Source organism: Mus pahari, chromosome 1 (genome assembly GCF_900095145.1).
Source record: "Mus pahari chromosome 1, PAHARI_EIJ_v1.1, whole genome shotgun sequence".
Taxonomy (NCBI): Eukaryota; Metazoa; Chordata; class Mammalia; order Rodentia; family Muridae; genus Mus; species Mus pahari.
This window is the reverse complement of record NC_034590.1, coordinates 112,893,495-112,913,879: the sequence shown is the minus strand read 5'-3', so window position 1 is coordinate 112,913,879 and position 20,385 is coordinate 112,893,495. Positions and strand designations below refer to the sequence as shown.

General features: G+C 49.6%; 1 protein-coding gene across 2 annotated transcripts in view; it reads left to right on the top strand.

The window, feature by feature from the left end:
* Cars (cysteinyl-tRNA synthetase) overlaps window positions 1-19,688 on the top strand; it is a 45,518-nt gene extending 25,830 nt beyond the window's left edge. For both annotated transcript variants that reach the window (XM_029544909.1, XM_021195472.2), the window contains 16 exons: window positions 1,102-1,242; window positions 1,823-1,911; window positions 3,232-3,353; window positions 5,964-6,076; window positions 6,676-6,804; window positions 7,195-7,324; window positions 7,408-7,511; window positions 8,053-8,150; window positions 8,409-8,598; window positions 9,145-9,213; window positions 12,262-12,343; window positions 14,300-14,380; window positions 15,442-15,509; window positions 17,336-17,395; window positions 17,836-17,919; window positions 19,392-19,688. In XM_029544909.1, the coding sequence (XP_029400769.1) occupies window positions 1,102-1,242; window positions 1,823-1,911; window positions 3,232-3,353; window positions 5,964-6,076; window positions 6,676-6,804; window positions 7,195-7,324; window positions 7,408-7,511; window positions 8,053-8,150; window positions 8,409-8,598; window positions 9,145-9,213; window positions 12,262-12,343; window positions 14,300-14,380; window positions 15,442-15,509; window positions 17,336-17,395; window positions 17,836-17,919; window positions 19,392-19,526 (1,695 nt within the window). In that variant the 3' untranslated portion in view covers window positions 19,527-19,688. The remainder of the gene's footprint in view (window positions 1-1,101; window positions 1,243-1,822; window positions 1,912-3,231; window positions 3,354-5,963; window positions 6,077-6,675; window positions 6,805-7,194; window positions 7,325-7,407; window positions 7,512-8,052; window positions 8,151-8,408; window positions 8,599-9,144; window positions 9,214-12,261; window positions 12,344-14,299; window positions 14,381-15,441; window positions 15,510-17,335; window positions 17,396-17,835; window positions 17,920-19,391) is intronic.
* Window positions 19,689-20,385: the final 697 nt, after the last annotated feature.

Genomic DNA, 20,385 nt, shown 5'->3' with positions numbered 1-20,385 from the left:
ATCTCATAAGATGACCAGGTATGCTGTGCTGCCAGTCTGAGGCTGTCACCTGAGTTCTGAAAAGTCCTTGGGCATTCTCCTGGATTCCTGTGGCTTCCCTTCCTCCCTCTGGAATTCTTGTTAGAGGCCCAGCTCTGTTCTACCCTTCTGGTCACATTCCATTTTAGGTGACCTCAAGTCCCAGTCACCACTCCTCTCCAGCCACCCTGCCCTGTCTCTGGAGTGTGTAGTGGTTAGTAGACTGTATCTCAAAGTTTCGTTTATTCCTCTGTTCACACTTACCCAGGCTATCTCCATGGCATCTGTGGGTCACTGTTGCCTGTCATCTAAAGGTTCCATTTATCCAGACATGACACTCAGTACTTATCTGTAAACTCGGTCACTACTCTTTTCTCTTTTGAGATAAGGCCTCTCGATGTAATCTGGGCTGTCTAGAACTCACTGTGTAGACCAGGCTGGCCTCAGCCTCTACCTCTGCCTTCCAGGTGCTAAGATTAAAGGCATGCCACCACACCTGGCTTCCTTATTTATAGCCCAGACTGGCCCCAGATTCATAGTAGTCCTCCTGCCTCAGCCTCCCAAGTGCTTCAAGTAAAGGTATGAGCCACCAACTCAGCTTCCTTTTGCCTTTTCTGTATCCACTACCCCTTCATGTGGGGAAGAATGTGAGTGCCCTGGAAAGATCTGCCTTGTTACTTCCCGGAACACTGAGAGCAGTGCTGGCCTGGGAGCTTCCTTCCTGCATCCTTTCCTGCCAGTGTGCCGGACCTTGTGACCTCCCCGGTGCCCTTGCTGTGCCAGGTCATCTGCATGTTGTCCTTTGCTCCTTGCTCCTGGCTTTGTGCTCCTGTGATGGAGTACAGAATGCCCGTGTGGCCTTACAGCCCTGCCTGCACTGCTGAAGGTAACTTGCTCAAAACATTCTTCCTGGGACGGTGAGGACAGGCATTTTCTCACCCAGCAAGAGCACAGTTGGGACATGTTTCACACCAACAGTGGGAGATGGCAACTCATGGATGCTGTTCTGCAAGACTGCTTGTAACCTCAGGGCATTGATTAGCTGCTGGCATCTCACCCATGTATGGGTATCTTTTCTCTTAGGTGTTGCTGGAGGAAGCAAAGGACATGCTCTCTGACTGGCTGGATTCCACAGGTGGTAGTGAGGTGACTGACAACTCGATTTTCTCCAAACTGCCCAAGTTCTGGGAAGAAGAGTTCCACAAAGACATGGAAGCCCTGAATGTGAGTGTTTTGTATTGCCTGGTCATCGCTTTCTCGGGCCAAGACCTGTGGTCCAAGTTCCTATTTTGGTAAAGACACAAAGCCTGTGGTCCACAGTATCTTCATTTTGCAAGCTCAGTGAGTGGTTGACTAAGCCTTGAACTTAAATGAGGGGCGAGAAGATGCTTCTCCTTGTTTTTGTGTTTTCATGTGTATTGTTCTCATGACTGGCATTTAGGACTTTCTTCAAAAGGAGTCAGAAACTCAGGGTCATTGTCTTCATGACTGTGCAGCAGCCGTGCTCAGGTGTCAGCCACCTCCCCTGACCCAGACAGGGAGGGACTAGGTCTCTTGTCTACCTTGTGTCTCTTTTCCTGCTGAAACATTTCTGTCCCTTATCTTTTATTTTAAAACAGGGTTTCTATGGAATATCCCTGCAGGCCATAAACATGCGATCCTTCTGCCACAGTGTCCTAAGTAGCAGGGACGCCACTTCTTTGCAGGCAGTTCCAACAGTCATGTGCTTTTCAAGGAGTGTGCTTAGCAAAGGCTGAAGTTTTCACACTTGTCAGGAGAAAGTGCTGAGACTCTGTCCCCACAGGTTCTCCCTCCTGATGTCCTGACCCGTGTCAGTGAGTATGTGCCAGAAATTGTGAACTTCGTCCAGAAGATTGTGGACAATGGTTATGGGTGAGCATGAGAAACCTCTCCTTCTGTGCCAGGCCACACAGCTCCATGGGGAGAGAGTCTGGGTACGGGAGCCACACCTTCTCACCTCCTGGCCCAGCACCTGACCTAACTCCTCTTCACTCTAGCTCCCCTGCAAGAACTTGCATTACCTTACAGATGAAACCCTTGCTTCATACATACATAGTATGCCGTTGTCACAAGCATTTAACTGGGGAAGTGCCACTTTGCTAATTGAGTCAGGAAGCAGGCTGGAGAGGCAGAACTGGCCACAAACTAGCACCCAGCAGCCATTCTTTGGAAGCTCTGTTCCAGTCTTCATGACTGCCCAGCAGCCTGTGCTCAGCTGTCCTCAGCCTCCTCTTCCTGCCGACAGGGAGGAGCCAGGCTTTTCTGTCTACCGTGTGTTTCTTTTCCCACTAAACCAGCCAGTGTGGTGGGCATCATGCTAGCTGAGCAATGAGAATCCTTCTAAGTGGCCCAGTGGCCTCCCCTAGGTGTTATCAGGAAGACCTGCCCGAATATCTGTTTGGAAGCTTGACAGACATGACCGTGTCAGTTGGGGCCATGATAGTGAGCTTGGACACTGCAGGGCCCCTCAAGACATTGGAACCATTTAGACATTTTAAGAGTGTGTCTCCTGTTGCTTGGCTGTGGTTTTAGTGTAGACATTACCCAGCTCACTGCTACTGCTTTAGCATGTCTGACAGCTGCAAACTTCCCCATGTCACTCAAGTTAGCCTTTTCAGAGGAGTCTTCACAGGGAGTTATGGATGGGATCCTGGTGTGCACCCGCTGACTGCATCACTGGATCTGGTCTCAAGTCTCTTCTCTGCTTGCTGGCTGCTCGGGCTAGAGAAGAGAGGACTCTATGCACAGCATCTGCTGCAGCTGCCTCTGAAGTGACAGTGCCATTTCACCCCACATGACCAATGGCTGCAGGGCAGCAGGAGACACTGGTCTAGCCAGGTGGCAAGCTGGGTCAGAGAAGACATTCCTCTGTGCTGAAATACAGTAGAGACATAGCGTCATGACAGAATTACATAGTACAATGCAGACAGAAGAGATGTGTCACATGAAGTTATGCCATTGTTGTGCTGTTGAGTGGATGTAATCAAAGGGATAATACACCAGGCAGAAGGTCTGGTAGGGCCCCCTGCCTTAGGAGGCATCCCTGTTGTTCTTACTGGGCCCATGAAACTGGCTTCTGACCAACTGCAGAGAGCAGAGGATTGGTGGCCTCAGGCCTTGGCAGTTCCTAGCCTTTCATGCTCTCTCCAGTGCTTTGTGTGTGGCTGAGACCTCTTTTCCTCTTGTTTCCAGTTATGCTTCAAATGGGTCTGTTTACTTCGACACAGCCAAGTTTGCTGCTAGTGAAAAGCACTCCTATGGGAAGCTGGTGCCTGAGGCTGTTGGGGATCAGAAGGCACTTCAGGAAGGGGAAGGTAAGAGCACATGTGGGAGTAAAGCTAAGCTGTTCTTCCTCATTCATGGCCTGCACCAGGTTTCTACCTCTTGGTCATGGTGGGCATCCGTGTACCCTGCACAGGCACGTGGAGAGCAGGCTGCTTCCCCTAAAGGAGTGCCAGGAGTTTTCTTCTCAAGACAGCAGTGCTTAAGAAACAGAGAAATCAGCACTGCACTGTCCTGACACAGAGCTCCTGGGCCTTCAGCTGCTGTAATAGGCTCTTGTCAGAGAGGCCCTGAGCCTGACCCTAATCTGTTCTGATGGAGCCCCTGACACAGATGCCCCAGAGCCTGTGACAGAGTGTGTTGCTTAGATGTATGTGCAGCGATGTGTGTTTGGTGATGTTGTTCTAGGTATTTTAAACACAGGTGTCAGGGTTTTCCTGGATCAGGAGGAACCACGTGAAAACACTTTTCAGAAGTTTATCCCACAGTAAAGCTAAGGAGTGGCTCACAAAATCCAAGGTTGGCAAAGCACACTGTCCTTAAGATGAGGAATTACCTTCATGCCAGGTACATCTCCTGATGGCCCCTTGTTTCTAGAAGTCAGTCTAGCCACTAAAATTTAGACTTTATAAAAATATCAGCTTTGGGGCTCTATTCGAAAGAAATATCAGAAGTGAAAAGCTTAACAAAATAACATGGGAACCTTGGCAAGAGAGAAACTAAGCCAGGTCATCCCTGATTTTGTGCCCAGTGGTGCCTAGATGAAGTGTTTGGTGTTAAAGAGGTGACTTCACAATGATAAAGCTGAGGGCTCCAAGGCCACATGCTGACATGTGCCAAGAGACAGCCTTGCATACTTTGCAGAATCAGAGAGGTTGGGTAGGCAATACTTAACATCGGACTAAAAGTTTTGAATATGCTAGGTGTGGTTGAAGGAATCAAGTATCACCTTTCCCCTTTGACATTTTGTTTATATCATGTATAGTATTTGCTTGCATATGTGTCTGTGCACCTGTGTGTCTGGAGCCTGAGAAGGTCAGAAAGTAGGGCTTTCAGATGAACCCAGGTTATCTCAAAGAGTAGCCAGTGTTCATAACCACTGACCATCTCTCTAGCTTCTGGGATCTTTCCCTTTTAAGTTCCCAGACCATGGGCCAGGTCAGAACGTTCTGAGCTACTCCCAAACAGTCCTTTCATTGTCTGACCAAGGTGCAGGTATGCAAGGCCTTCACACTATAGGGATGGGAAACTGGCAAGCTACCTGGGTCCCTCAGAGGAAAGGAGACCACAGAGGCACAAGAGGCAGGTATAATGCTGACCTCCAGGTACATGTAGCTGGGAATAAGCAGAGAGGAGGGAAATGAGCCAGGCAGCGAGGCAGGAAACTAGCAAAGAGAGAGCAGTGCACGGAGAACACAGAGGAGTGGAGGTAAAGGCATGTGAATGAGTGACGTTACATGCTGAGAGCTGGCTCTCCACACACCCAAATAACATGGAAACCTGGCTGCTAGCCTGGATTGGCTGAAAGAGGGTAGCTGAAAGAGCATGTTGATAGCTGTGGTTCTGGATGCTTCTTGCTGGCAGAGGGATGGCAGAAAGGAACAGGAGCCAGGCTGAGGTCTGTCCTGGGTGCTGCATGTACCTGCATTTCTCATGAGGAGATTACTTTCGTCTGCAGATGAGCACACCAGACAGAGTAGTAATTGTGTCTGGGCCAGGAGGTGACAGCAGGAGTCCTGCTCAAGCAGTCTGCATCCGTGCATGTCCCACATCTGGAGCTTGTGTTTCAGGATGCCCTAGCACTGTCTCCCTCCCACCACAGCTGGGAGACATAGTTCCTCAAAAATGGCTCCTCTGTTAGCTTCCTAGAATAGCAAGTGTTATTCCTTTTCCAGGGCTTGAGCCTGAGGTAGAAGGAAGGCGTTTACTCTGTCCACTCATCTAATACAGACTTGATCCTCAGAGGGGTCCCTATCTCCATAGCAGCTCTGTCTGCAGGTCTTTTGTGTACTTGGAGACAGTGCTATCCTCTTGGGTCTCTAGTCATCCTATACCTGGGTGCTGCTGTCCAAGTGCCTCTGGCCAGTGGTTCCCTCCACCACTGCTGAGGGGCCTCAGAGAAACTGGCAGGAAAGGCACCTAGCAGGCACCCTCATCTCTCTCAGTTTTATCTGCTGCTTTGTGAATTCAAGAGGGGGTGTCACCACTGACCTCAGCTTCCACAAAGTGGTGCACAGCAGCTTGGCCACACCTTTGCCCCTCTGGAAGCCAGCGCGCTGGCAGTTGAGTGTGCTCTTCACCCTGGGCTCCCACCTGCATGGGCCAGGTACCCTGAGCTATGCCCCAGTGAGCCACACATCCTCTTAGCTTCAGCCCAGAGTGCAACAACCTCCAACAGACAGGGCGTTCACAGCTCAGGAGGTAGGTGTGTCTCTAGAACCACCACAGTAGCTGAGACTCTGGCTCAGAGTCAGACCTAACTGCTGATAGACAGTGATCAGTACTCAGGTCTCTCACAAGTTAATTGACTAATAACAAGAAAGTTCAACCATGGACACATAGAGAGAGTGGCTTTGAGTGCTGACACTCCTATAGACACCTGATACTAAATGACCCTACCCAATGCCTTTAACCATTCACAGGTGATCTGAGCATCTCTGCTGACCGCCTTAGTGAGAAACGCTCTCCCAATGACTTCGCCTTGTGGAAGGCCTCCAAGCCAGGCGAGCCATCCTGGCCTTGCCCCTGGGGAAAGGTAAGTAAGCCAGTGGTGGGAGAAGGGGCAGTGAGAAGAGATGGTGTCACAGGCTGCTGGCATAGCTCCTTTCGTCCTCTAATGGGCAGCTCTGTTGGTGGAGTGGGTGCTGGAAAAGGGATGGCAGTGCTGCTGGGACGAGAACCTGGTTCTGGGGCAGTGAAGAGCTGCAGGGCCCATGGGTGCTGGGCCTCTGGGTGAGCAGCTTCTCTTCTCAGGTCTCGGTTTCCTGATCTGTTAGTGGGGTGTAGTCAGATTGGGTGCCTTGGAGGCTTCTGCTCTGGGTTTCTATGCATATAAGTTGATGTTCTTGGTGAGTTGATGTAAGTTGAGGTCCAGATGAGTATATGACATCCTTGACTTGGGTATATGTGGCTATTTGCCACTTGTTGAATGCTTGGGGAATCTAGAAATAATTTCCAGGCTCTAGCTCAGCCACAGCACAGACTGAACCATATAAACAGATTTTTCCCTTGGTCTATTCCTGTGAAGATTCTGAGCTGGTTCAGTGAGGTTCAGAGGCATAAAGGTCATTTGCTTCAGTAATAAAGACCTGGGCAGGTTTGGAATGGTCAGCAGGGCCCTTTATGTCTCTCTAGGGTCGTCCGGGATGGCACATAGAGTGTTCCGCTATGGCAGGCACGCTCCTGGGAGCCTCGATGGACATTCATGGTGGAGGGTTTGACCTCCGCTTCCCCCACCATGACAATGAGCTTGCACAGTCAGAGGTAGGTAAAGACAGGTTGCCTTGCTAGAAAGGGAGCTGATGTCCTCCTGCTCAACTGGACAGACATCAGCAGCACCCTCAGGAAGAGCCTCCTGATAAACTTGACATCAATTTTGGGAGCCGAGGGAGGGTTGAACCCTGGTCATTTTGTCTGAATCCCAGTGATAACAGCCTGACCTTCAGTAATAGGCAGGCTTAGGTTCAAGCCAGTCATGCCCGGCTGGCAGGTCACCAGCACATTGCCTCCAAGCCTCAGGTGCTCCACTTAAGAGAGGTGACACCTACCTCATGCATGGTGCATGCACCATGCATTAAGTACCCAGCACCTCTTGACAGGTGAGATCTCACTCCAGCCCCCAAGCCTTCCTCCTGTCTCTTTCTTTGTACTCAGGCCTACTTTGAAAATGACTGCTGGGTCAGGTACTTCTTGCATACGGGCCACTTGACGATAGCAGGCTGCAAGATGTCCAAGTCACTGAAAAACTTTATCACCATTAAAGATGCCTTGAAGAAGCACTCAGGTGAGCACAGCTGCTGCAGAAACCCATGGCATGGGTACCAGCAACTGCATGGGAATAATAGCAGCCATGTATCTGCTCCCCAGCGCGGCAGCTGCGGCTGGCATTCCTCATGCACTCATGGAAAGACACACTGGACTATTCCAGCAACACTATGGAGTCTGCTCTTCAGTATGAAAAGTTCATGAATGTGAGTGCTCAGTTCTTGCCAGAGGTGGGAGGGGCATTGTGGGTGGTGTGGGTCTTCTAATGTAATCCAGGGCACAGTGATGGCCACATGGTGCCTCTTCTTAAAACTGATAGCTGCACCGGGTGTGGTGGCACACGCCTTTAATCACAGCACTTGGGGGGAGGGGGGGACAAAGGCAGGCGAATTTCTGAGTTCGAGGCCAGCCTGGTCTACAAAGTGAGAGTTCCAGGATAGCCAGGGTTATACAGAGAAACCCTGTCTCAAAACAAAACAAAACAAAACAAAACAAAAAACAAAACAAACCAAAAACTGATAGCTGCAAAATGAAGGCCATGTTCATATGCAGAACATTTCATTCTGACTCAGGCTTCCTGCCCAGGGACTATGTCACGTTTCTGTCCCAAGGAATAAGTGTTATTTTAGAACTCTGCATTGTGCTGACAGATCTCCCCTCCTCAAGTAACATCATGTCAGTAGGATGACAAGTCTTGGTAGGTAGAAGCTTGTTCAAATGCCATTAACCTGACTTCCATAACTTCAGGAGTTTTTCTTAAATGTGAAAGACATCCTCCGAGCCCCTGTAGACATCACTGGCCAGTTTGAAAAGTGGGAAGCTGAAGAAGTGGAACTAAATAAGAAGTAAGGTGGAGCCTTTTCCTGGGGGGGGGGGGAAGGAGTGTGTGTGTGTGTGTGTGTGTGTGTGTGTGTGTGTGTGTTCTGGGCTGGCTGAAGGTCTCTCTCCATCATAGCCTGTCCTGGGTAGCTGATGAGGCCAGGCCCTGTCACATGTCAGAAGTGCAATACTTGCTGATGGCAGCAACTCTGGTTTCTGGGCTCCAGAGAGCTGTGCTGGAACATCAGGCCTGACTGTTGCTTCCATTCCTCTTCCTTACTCAGCTTCTATGGCAAGAAGACCGCAGTTCATGAAGCCTTGTGTGATAACATTGACACCCGGACTGTCATGGAAGAGATGCGGGCTTTGGTCAGTCAGTGCAATCTCTACATGGCAGCCAGGAAGGCTGAACGGAGGAGGCCCAACAGGGCTCTTCTAGAGAACATTGCCATGTACCTCACCCACATGCTGAAGGTGAGCCTGGAGGCAGGTCCATGATGGGAACTTAGCTTCTGAGTGATACTTGGAAGCTGCCGCGTGCTGACCAGAGTGGTCATCCTGGTTGGAGGCCTCCCTGAAGTGTGAGTAGAGCCTCAGAGCCACCTATAATCACGGCTGTTGGTTACTGTTCTTCTCCCATCTTGGAGTTTGAAAGCAAAAGCCAGTGAGTGACAAGGCCTTGGCTCTGAGCACATCTGTGCAGAGCAGTTCTGGCTCCAGGCCTCCATGCCCTAGAGCAGCTCTTCCCTCCTAGGCCAGTGGGACTTTCCCTGCCTCCTCCACCTGACCTTGTTATGGGCCTTCAGGGAAGTGCACCATGGATGGATACAGGCACCCTGGGATAGGGTTAAAGGAATGTTGCTCTTTCCTGCCTCAGACAGTTGGAACCACCCACCTGGCTCCCTGTCCCCAGAGAAGTCAGGACAGTTCGTGAGCTACTGGCCATTGGTGACACCTCACCTCTGTATATATTCTGTGCATCCTACACTCAGTTTGAGTCCTGTCTGTTTTTTTCCTCAGATCTTTGGGGCCATAGAGGAGGAGAGCCCCCTGGGGTTCCCAGTTGGTGGGCCTGGAACCAACCTGAACGTAAGTAGAGCACACTGAAAGGATTCCCACGTGCCAGCTGATGCTGCTATCTTTATGCCTTCAAGCCACCTAGGCCCTTTCACAGTAGCTCCTCCTTACATCTGTATGCCTGCTTGCGTGTATGTAGGGGTCAGAGGTCAGCCTCCGAAGCCTCCTGCTTTGTTTTTTTAAGGTGGATCTCTCATTGACCTAGGACTCTAATTAGGCTAGGCTGGCTAGCCATCAAGCACCAGGGATTCACCTGTCCCTGCATCCCCAGCACTGGGATCATATGTGGCATGTCCTGTCACCCTGGCTTTTTTATGGTAGGGATCAAACTCAGGTCCTCATGCTTGTCCAGTAGCACTTTACCAACAGCTCTCTCCTCAGTCCCCCTCTATGTTTTAAGTCACCTCTAGGTTGTATATAACCCCCATGTTATAAATGTGCAGATGGTTACATTGTGGAGTTTAGGGAATGATAGTACATGTCAGTGCAAATGCACAATTTCTTTTTCCTCGAAATACTTCAACCTGAGTGTCTTAGTTAGGGTTTCTATTTCTGTGAAGAGACAACATATAAAGGAAAATATTTAATTTGGGGCTAGCTTACAATTTCAAAGCATGGCTACGTGCAGGCAGACTCTGCGCTGGAGAAGGCACTAAGAATTCTACATCTTGATCCACAGACAGCAGAAGGGACTGTGAGTCACACTGGGCATGGTTTAAGCATAGGAGACTTCTAAGCCTTCCCCCACAGTGACACACATCCTCCAACAAGGTCACATCTCCTAATAATGCCACTCCCTATGTATGGGTCAAGCATTCAGACACATGAATGAGGCCATGTTAGCAATTCCTATTCAAACCACCACACTGAGAATATGGAGTGTGGGCACTCTAACCAGTGGACTTTTTCCTAAAGGTCATGTGTTCACTACAGTGCTGTCCTGGGGGAACTCCCACTATTTGTCTTTGCCCCCACAGAGCTGGGCAGAACCTCATGTCAGGCCAGGTCCAGCCCCTGTCCTTGCAGCCAGTGCCAAGAAAATGGAAAGTGGCAGTCCCATAGAACATCTGTACCAGTCCAAGCATGCAAAGAAGCCCAGTTAGAACAGACCCATGGTCCACAGCTGACTTCAGTACTTGTAGGTCTAGTGGGCTGATGGACACATGACAGTTATGTTCCTGTGCTACATAAGGAAAGCTTGTTTAAGATTCCCCCACCTTTCTTCTGCGGAGAGCACTCTTTAATTACGAAACTAAGAAAGTGTATATAAATATTTAGATGGAGCGTCTGCTGTGCTAATGCAAACCAGTAGCTCAGTACAAATGGAAAGACAAAGCTGTCTCGGGGCTGCTTCCTACTGATGAGCAACCCAAGAGGCCCCTCCTCCACACTGTGCTGTCAAGTCTAAGCCAACTCAGCTCAGTGAAGAAAGAAGCTGTCAGCGAGAACTGTTGCTGTGGTGGCTTCTAGACTTTGCCAGATAGGAATCACTGCTGGGGCTTTTTAAAAACCCATACAAGACTCCTCTGTCCTCCTAACAAAAACTCTGCCAGCTTTCTTTTTCTTTCTTTTTAAACATTTTATTTTTAATTGTGTGTATCTGGGAGGAGGGGTATTTGCAGTGAATGCAGGTGCCCTCAGAAGAAGGCATCAGATTCCCTGGAGCTGGAATTACAGGTGATTGTGAGTCACCAGATAGAGATGCTAGGAACTGAATTTGGATCCTCTACAAAGCCACCAAGTGTTGAGCCATCTCTCCAGCCCTCCCTCTTTTCTTTGAAAACACACACACACACACACACACACACACACACACACACACACACAGAACTCGTAGGTAAAAGTCGTTCTGCCTTTGAACTTAAAGGTAGCTTCTAATCTTCAGCAATGCTGTGATCTTGGGGAGGCATCTTAAGATATATCATATTCTGCATCCCCAGATGGGCTCATTAGCCCCTTGAAGTTGGCTTGTAGGAAGAAGCAGCCACAAATGAACATGGTAAGCTTATGAGGCCAAGTATCCTCTATCCCACTGCTCAAGTTCAAGTGATGACTTTCAAGTTAGAAGGTTCTGTGGGAGCCAGAGAGTCAGACCTAAGCCTGAACCTCTTGTACCCAGGTAGACGCCAGGCAGCAGGATTCTAGCCCCAGGACTCTTGGAGATAGACTCTGCCCTCTACCAAGGAGCCTCCTCGAGTACTGGAAGCCAAGGTTGGCTGTATGGTGGCTAGCCTATTTATTTGTCCAAAGGGGTTGGAGATAAGATCTAGTTCACTCTGGAAGTCCAGAGCCTCTGTTGCTTTGAGACAGTTTCCCCTCAGTTTCTCTGGAGGAGGGCCAGGCCTAGTTAGCTCAGACTTCAGCACTCTCTTGCCTTCCAGCCAATGCTTCTCCTACGTCCTTATTTTGGCTCTCCAGCTCCTGTGTAATTGAGACATAGAAAGACCCTATTCAGAAGTCCCAGACCTTTTCGGTCTGTAAGATAGTTCTAGATTCAGACTCCTGTTTGGGTCTTGTCCAGCGTGGTTTTGGGTTCCCTGGCTTTATCCTTAGTGTCATTGTAGGTGGTAACCCTTTGTTCAGCTTTTGGTGTGTGTGTAAGTTATAAGATGACTCAGCAGGCCTACATGTGACCACAAGCAGTCAGTGCATTCTGACAGCCCATTGGAAATGGTGGTATGGACAAGTTTCTGACAACTGTGTCTGTTCTGAGGAAAACACTCGTGTCAGCAATGGACAGAGTAGTGTCTGCTGAAGTGTATCCTACTGGAAGCCCAAACATACCTTTTGCTCCCTGGCCCACATCACCTGTATTAGGTACTTGGAGCTAAGGTTGGCGGTGTGGTGGCTAGCTTCTTCAGGCTGCCCAAGAAGGGTGGAGATAGGGTCTGGCTGTGCTCCAGCACATGCCACTCCCATACCACTTGGCATGAAGAGGACCTGTGGGCTTCAGGACATGGGGTTCAGCAGCATGTATCCTGTGGCATATCCACTGAACTGTTGGGATTCAGTTACAAAACAGCAATGGCTCTTATGACTCAAATCTGTTCTTTCCAATAGCTCGAGTCAACAGTCATGCCCTACCTTCAGGTATTATCAGAATTCAGAGAGGGAGTTCGAAAGATTGCCCGAGAGAAAAAAGGTAAGGCCCCGTCCTGGGCACCCCACCCTTGCTGCTCACCCTCTGCTGGTTACCTGTGGTGGCTGTCCATGGTGTGTAGGTGTATAAGCCCCATGCCAAACTGGACCTCCCCTATTCCTCGGGACTCTCTGGCAGCATTGCATTGGGTCAGAGTTTCTTTTGACTTAGAACATCTCAGACAGAGCCTTTTCTTGGGCCAAGGGCCAGGTGTCTGCACAGCTCTTGTTCTGATACAGGCAGGATAGAGGGCCCTGTGCACAGCCAGAGTGCCCTTTGGTTTGCACTATATCTCCTTTCTGTTCCTGGTTACCTAGGCTTGAGACACTGGAGAGTGGCTTGTCCTGCTGAAGTCTGAGGGTGCTTGGAGAAACTCCTTCTGGGGCCAGAGCTAGAGTCATGTTCTACCTTGTGCGTGGTGGTGCCAGGCTGCCTGTGCACACCAGTTCTTCATCCTCCAAAGTTAGGAGGTGTATGGTTTGAGAGATAGAGGATTACTCAGGGTGCAGAGAAAGACGCCACGATTTGTGCCAGGTGGTTCTGGGGAATCAGCTGCTGCTGGCACAGGTCTCCCCAGGAGGCACTCTGTCTTGGAGGGGAGCCCACAGACTGCAGATGTCCATATTTCTAAGCAGAGTTTGCTTCTTAAGGAGATCCTGCAAACCCCTGCAGTGCTGTGAGCTTGTGGCTATGGAGGAGCTATCCGGATGCCCTTGGCTATGTTTCCTTCAGGGAAAAGCAGAGCTTTTATGTCCAAAAAAAAAAATCTAGGATAAAACAAAACAAAAAACCATCTATGATCAAAACCTTTAGGACTCTTAGTTCCTAAGTGAAAGCGGAATTGGAGTCTCAACCTGAGCAGTTGAGAATCTCTGTTGTATCTGCTGTGGACCATGGTGCTGGCCTAACTTTCCAGTATCTATCGCTTTACCTTCCACAGAGAAGGACAGCTGGTCATCATAAGTACTAGCACCAACAGAGAAACCGACTCAGAGGTTAGGGATGTGCTAGCCTTCAGAGACTGGTCACACCCGCAGTCCTCTGATTCCTACCTGCTCTGTTGGCTCAGCTCAGCCTCTTTGTCTCTTGCTCTCTTGTGTGCTCTCGCTCAGCCTTGGGGCAGCCACTTCTTGTGGTGACCAGGCCAGGTCTGACCAGGCTAACCAAGCTCCCTGCCTGTGACCCTTCCATATCCATACCTGTGGTCAGACTAGACTGACATCTCCAAGTGAGATAGGCAGCAACTAGAGGACCACTCCAGCCACCAGACCCGGTCTGAATCCCAGAGACCCTTCATTCCAACTACATTTTGATTTAGCAGGGCATTCAGAACTGGTTGGGGGCAAGGTGGGCATCTTGCTGAGCAACTGAGGAGCTCTTAGCCCTCAGACATATGAACAAGACTGCTGAGGTGGGCCTGTGGCAAGTGTGTGAGGTGACAATGTTAGGAAAGGGATAACCCCCTTAGGGCATCAATATGACTCAGGCAGAGAGAGTCACTGAATAAGTATAGCATTGGTCTGAGGACATGCATGAAGGGACATGGCCTCAGTGCTGAGCCAGGCTGGCAATGACTGTAGCTTTGGGTATTATGGAGCCTCGTCATTATGGGACAAAGTTTGGCTGTACCAAGCTCTGGACAGCTGACTTCTCCCTGCTCAACATCTCTAGGGGCAGTCCACAGAATGTTATCAGACAGGTCCTGGCTCCCAAGCACTGGTCTGCAGTGCTAGAACAGCCAGTTGTCCTTGTTGGACCCTAGGTGCTTGCCATGAGGGTGGCTGTGAACCTGCGCTCTGCCTTGGACTTCTGTGGCAGTGGTGGCATGGGTAGCCTCCTGGCTTCCCTGGCTTCTCTCCAAATCCAGCAGCCAGCACCCACTCAGCTGCACTGTAGGAAGCACAGGTTTGGGGCCTAGGCCTTCTGCAGTCTAAAGGAGATGCTTTTTCTTGCCCACAGTCCTTGAGGTTCTGCAGCTCAGTGATGCCCTCCGGGATGACATCCTGCCTGAGCTTGGGGTACGGTTTGAAGACCATGAAGGTGGGTGATTTTCTCACACTCTTGGGGAGATAAACTGCATGTACCCTGGTCTCACTGCAAGCTTTCTGACTTCCTGGAACCTTTTGCTACACAGGAAAAAAATCCAAGTCTTTAATATTCAAAGAGTTTCACAGGGTAGGAACAAAAAGCTCGTCCAAGACCCCACCTATCTGTGCCTGTCTGAAGGTGACTGACAGCAGTGGCTGACTTGAGAAAGCTACTCATTTCCTTCCCACTGGGGTTAAGAGCACTGACTGCTCTTCTGAACATCCTGAGTTCAAATCCCAACAACCACATGGTGGCTCACAACCACCCGTAATGAGATCTGACGCCCTCTTCAGATGTATCTGAAGACAGCTACAGTATACTTATGTATAATAATAAATAAATCTTTGGACCAGAGCAAGCAGGGACTGAGTGAGTGGTGTTGACTAGAGTAAGCAGAGGTCCTAAAAAAATTCAATTCCCAACAACCACATGAAGGCTCACAACCATCTGTGTACTCATATACATATACATACATAAAATAAATAAATAAATCTTCAAAAAAAAAAAAAAAAAAAAAGGAAGAAAAAAGACAATGGACATTGGACAGTGCACTGTTTTTAATCTTGACTTTTGAGACAGCATTTTACTAGGTAGCCCAGGCTAGGCTTGAACACATGGCAGTTCTCCTGCCTAGCCCTCCAAGTACTGGGATTGCAGATGTGAGCCACCACACCTGCTAAAATGATGGGTTTCATTTGATGATTCCAGACAGGCAAGGCCTTCCTACTTTACCATGGTTTTGTGTTTTTGTAATGCTAGGATGGAATCTCAGGGCCTCAAGCAGTGCTACACAAGCAAGCATTCTACCCCTATCTGCAGCCCGGCCCTGTTTTATAATCTTTTTACCAGTTTTCTTTTCCTGGCGCTGGTTTTTTGTCTGTGTGAGCCAAAAGGCAGTGTCCCAGATGCCCTTGCAGGAGTGCTGTTGGGGCCTCAGCTAACACGCTCAGGGTTACAGCCTGGCAGGCAGGCTAGTCCACAGTCCCTGGGTCTCACCAACTGTCTGCTTTCAGGACTGCCCACAGTGGTGAAATTGGTGGACAGAGACACCTTACTGAAAGAGAAGGAAGAAAAGAAAAGGGTTAGTAAGTCAATGCGATGGAGCTTGATTTCGCTGAATATGAAAACACTGTTGGATGTTTATGTTGTTTTAAGAATGGATGTTTGGGCTCGAGAGTTGTGGCACATGCCTTTAATACCAGCACTTGGGAGGCAAAAACAGGTGGATCTCTTATGAGTTTGAAGCCAGCCTGGTCTACAGAACGAGTTCCTGGCCAGCCAGGGCCACAAAGAGAAACCCTGTCTCAAAACCACCCCCTTACACACTCCCCGCCAAAAAAATCATAAAAATAAGTTAACCAGGTAGGTAACTAATTCAGAAAAGGGACCCTTTGGCTGAGTGTTGTGGTACATTCCTTTAATCTCAACACTTAAGGATGCAGACAAAGTATATCTCTCTGAGTTTGAGACCAGCTGGGTTTACATAGTTCATTTCAGCCTAGCCAAGGCTACATAGTGGGACCTTGTCTCCACAAAATATAAAGCGGTTGATAGTGGAGGTAGCAGTTTATTCTGTTGTGTTTTGTTGAAACAGGGTCTCCTGTATCCCAGGCTCAGGATTTAGCTAATTGAACTCTTGATCCTACTGCTGTTACCTCCCAAGTGCTAAGATTACAGGGGTGCACCACCATCCCCTTTCAAGTGTTGGTTTTGTTTGTGTTTTAAATGTTTTATCTATTTTAGTGTAGTGTTAATATTTATTGGGGAGTAGCAGCAGGGAAGATGGTGGCTCAGCCCTTGGTGCAGGTTTCTCATGGCTGCTGGTGTTGCTCAGCCCTTCCTGGTTTCTCTAGGTTTTACATCCCAACCCCTTAACATTTTTATTTATGTGTATGCATATAGATGAGTGTATGCCACAGGCGTGCAGGCACCTAGAGAGTCCAGAAATGAGCCCTGGGTCCTGATCTGTGTGCTAGGATCCTACTCGAGTCCTTTGGAAGCACAGCAAGTGCTGTTCAGTACTGAGCCATCCTCCAGCCTCTGTCCCTTTTTAAAGATTTGTATTCTTATTTGGGTCTACTTGTATGTGAGTGTATGCACATTTGTGTGGCTACTCACAGAAGCCAGAGATACCAGACACTCATGGAGCTGGAGTTACAGGTGGCTGTGGCCTACCCGAAAAGGGTGCTAGGGAAAACTCTGTTCCTTTGGAAGAGGAGCGAGTGAGTTGACTCTACAGGCCCCTACCCTCTTCTTGATGCACTTGAGTGCCCACTTGGCCTTGATCAGCTCCAGGGCATGAAGCTACATGACTCTAGATCATGGCCTGCATGAACTTGGTGTGTCCAGTGAGGTGCCAGTTAGGCCCTGACTTGCTGGAGTTCTTTTTCACCTTGTTAAGGCCCACAGCTATGAAATAGATTCATGGTTGTTGCCCTCAGTGGGAGCCAAAGGACAGTACTGCCTGGAACGAGTGGATCCCTCAGCTAAAGTGAAGCTCATCACTTAGGAATTGTGTGTGTCACCTGGCTCCCACCTGATGCCAAGTGTCCCTCTCCTTGTCCCCACTCTCAGTGATGGAGAACGTCCCTGCCTGTAAGAACTTGGGTGTCAAAATGGGAAAAAGAACAGAAGTGTGTTTTCATAGTAAATGTAGTGATGCATGTCTGTAACCAAGAGGCTGAGCCAGGGCAATTACTATGAGTTGCAGACTAACTTTGGCTATACAGCCAAAAGTGGATACCAGCTTGGGTAGGCCCAAGGCAGCTCTCTCTTGGAGACCTTTGAGAAAGGAGCAATGCTGATAGTGACATTCTGGGCCATGGTCAAGCACCATGGAATGGGTAGGGCCTGACAGAACAGCAGGGTGGCTCAAGAACACATCTCAGGCATGTGCTGCTTCCCTAGGCTGAAGAAGAGAAGAGGAGGAAGAAAGAGGAGGCGGCCAGAAAGAAACAGGAGCAAGAAGTAACTATTTTACTTGTTTATTTAGGGCGCATGGTCTCTTGGGCAAAAATCGCACTTTGAGCCCTGCCGCCCAGTTCTGTGTGTCTTCTTTGGGCTTAGAACAAGTACCCTTTGGAGCAGAGCTGGCCTCTGCCTGCACCCCTCAGATGGTGTCCTGGCATCAGCAAAGGACAGATGGCCCTTAGTGGATCCCCAGCTCCACTGTCCTGCCACCTGAGGATTACTGCAGCCCCCAGGCCTCTGGAGTGGATGCTTGGGTGGTCTTTCGCTCCCTGCTTTTGGTTTCCATGCCAGTTTTTTCTGCTGGGCTTATTTTTTGAGTTTAAGGGCATGGAAGCCATGTGGTAGAGGAGGTAGAGTGGGGAGCATAGTTGGTGGGCTGGTCTGTGTGCTGCTCTGGCTGTGACATACATTTTGTCTGTGTGTGTTGTATCTTCCAGGCAGCAAAGCTGGCCAAGATGAAGACACCACCCAGTGAGATGTTCCTGTCAGAAGTCAACAAGTATTCTAAATTTGATGAAAATGTAAGCCAACCCCTTGCTCTTCAGACTTTGGTAGCCCACATCATCCAAGCTGGAGTCCAAGGACTTTCAGCTTTGGGCCAGTGGGTCTCCTGTTTGGAGTGGGTCTCCCGTAAGGACAGCTGGGACCATCCATCTCCTGTTGGGGCAAAGGCTAAGCTAGGCTGTCTCTGCCAGTTCTGTAGTGAGCTCTGGCCTCTTGCACTATAGGCTCTGATCCCAGGCCCAGTTAAGTTGGCAGAAAAAGGAATCTGTAGGTTATGTAGGAACCCTCCCAACTGCCCAAGGTGCCAAGGCCACAGCTTTCTCCCTTAGGTGTCTCTCTGCAGGCCCTTGGATTCATTGCTGCATCTGCCTGGCCACCTCTGAGCTGAGATGTTATAGGCCCTAGTGGGACTCTTCTTTTCACCCTAAGAAGAGTGCTCCAGTCAGGCAATGGTGACACATGCCTTTAATCCCAGTACTTGGGAGGCAGAGGCAGGCGGATTTCTGAGTTCGAAGCCAGCCTGGTCTACAGAGTGAGTTCCAGGACAGCCAGGGCTACACAGAGAAACCCTGACTCGGAAAAAAAACAAAACAAAAAAGAAGAAGAGTGCTCCAGACTTTTCTCTGTTCTCAGCTACTAGAGCTCCACCGCCTTATCAGAACACTGGACTAAGGATGGTGACCAGACAACCGGAGTGTAGACTCACACCTGTGATGGTGACCAGACAACCAGAGTTTATTTATTTATTTTTTATTTTTTTAAGATTTATTTATTATTATATGTAAGTACACTCTAGCTGTCTTCAGACACACCAGAGGAGGGCGTCAGATCTCATTGTGGATGGTTGTAAGCCACCATGTGGTTGCTGGGATTTGAACTCAGGACCTTCGGAAGAGCAGTCAGTGCTCTTAACCACTGAGCCATTTCTCCAGCCCCTCCCCCCCTTTTTTTTTTAAGAGACAACCAGAGTTTAGACTCACACCTGTGATGGTGACCAGACAACCAGAGTGTAGACTCACACCTGTGATGGTGACCAGACAACCAGAGTGTAGACTCACACCTGTGATGGTGACCAGACAACCAGAGGTGTAGATTCGCACCTGTGATCTTCCTGCCTCAGCCTCTCGCGCAGGAGGAGCTCAAGCTTGAGGCCAGCTTGTTTTTTTTTTTTTTTTTTTTTATTTTATTTTGGCTTTTGAGACAAGGTTTCTCTGTAGCCCTGGCTGTCCTGGAAGTCACTCTGTCCTGGAACTCAGAGATCTGCCTACCTCTGCCTCCTGAGTGGCAGGATTAAAGGCATGTGCAACCACTGTACAGCCAGCTTCTATCTTGAGATCTGTCCCCCATCTCAAAAATGCACTTGATAAATAAGGGTGTGGATGCTGATCCTGAGTAAATACAGCCAAGTCAGGGAGAGAGGCGTCTCCCACCAGCAGGGATGAGGACCAGAGGGCAGAGGGAACTGATGGCATCTTTGTGGTCCTTGCAGGGTCTGCCCACCCACGACACTGAAGGCAAAGAGCTGAGCAAGGGCCAGGCCAAGAAGCTGAAGAAGCTCTTTGAAGCCCAGGAGAAACTGTACAAGGAGTATCTGCAAATGTTACAGAATGGCAGCCTCCAGTGATGCCACGGCAGCCCAGGAGGGGCGCACCTGCCAGCCTGGCCGCTATGGACTAGGCCACACCTGCTCAGGCCCCGGGCCCTGATCATGTTTACAGCTGTTCTCACACCTGAATCAGGCAGTGGTAGCAGCTCTGGGACACTGATAATAAATTCTTCTGAACGGAGACCTGGTCTGCCCTCTCAGCACTTAGAGAGCTGACCTACAGGCGCCTGGTCAGCAGCTTGCTACTTAGGCCTCCTGGTCCATTGAGCCCCTTCAGCCAGCCTGCCCGAGGAATTTCCCTCACATTGGCAAGCTGAGCCAATCTCTGCTGTGTTGGCACATTTGGTGGTATTGGAGTAGGGAAAAGGCCGACTCAGCCCAACGGATCCCCCTGAGCCCCAGACAAAAGCCACTCAGTTGACTGTCTGGCTCTGATGAACACACACTCCAGGTTTCCCAGAGCAACTGCAGGGTGGCAGCAGGACAGTTGTGTGAGGTGGGGCTCTGGCAAGCTGCCTGGGACTGCCGTTATGACAGCAAGCCCAGTTCAGCACCACTGGCTTGTAAGATAAGGGTGTCTAGGTCCAACCCAAGTGTGTTTCCTCTCCACCTGTTCCTGCCTGTTTGCTCTCAGCCCTGCTAAGAATCAGCACCTAAGCTGAATGTGTCTAGCTTTCTCTGATGATTTTTAAAAAAAAAAGTATCCGCAGCAGCCAGAGCCTGCCTGGTACCTGTAAAGGGTATCTTCAGAGAGTTCAGGGGCAGGCATGGATCCCAGATGCCACAAAGCCCATGTGACAAGTATGTTGGTATCTGCTGTAAGTATCCTGCTGTCCCGCGCTACCTTCCCGCCAGCAAGAAATGACGCGGCACACAA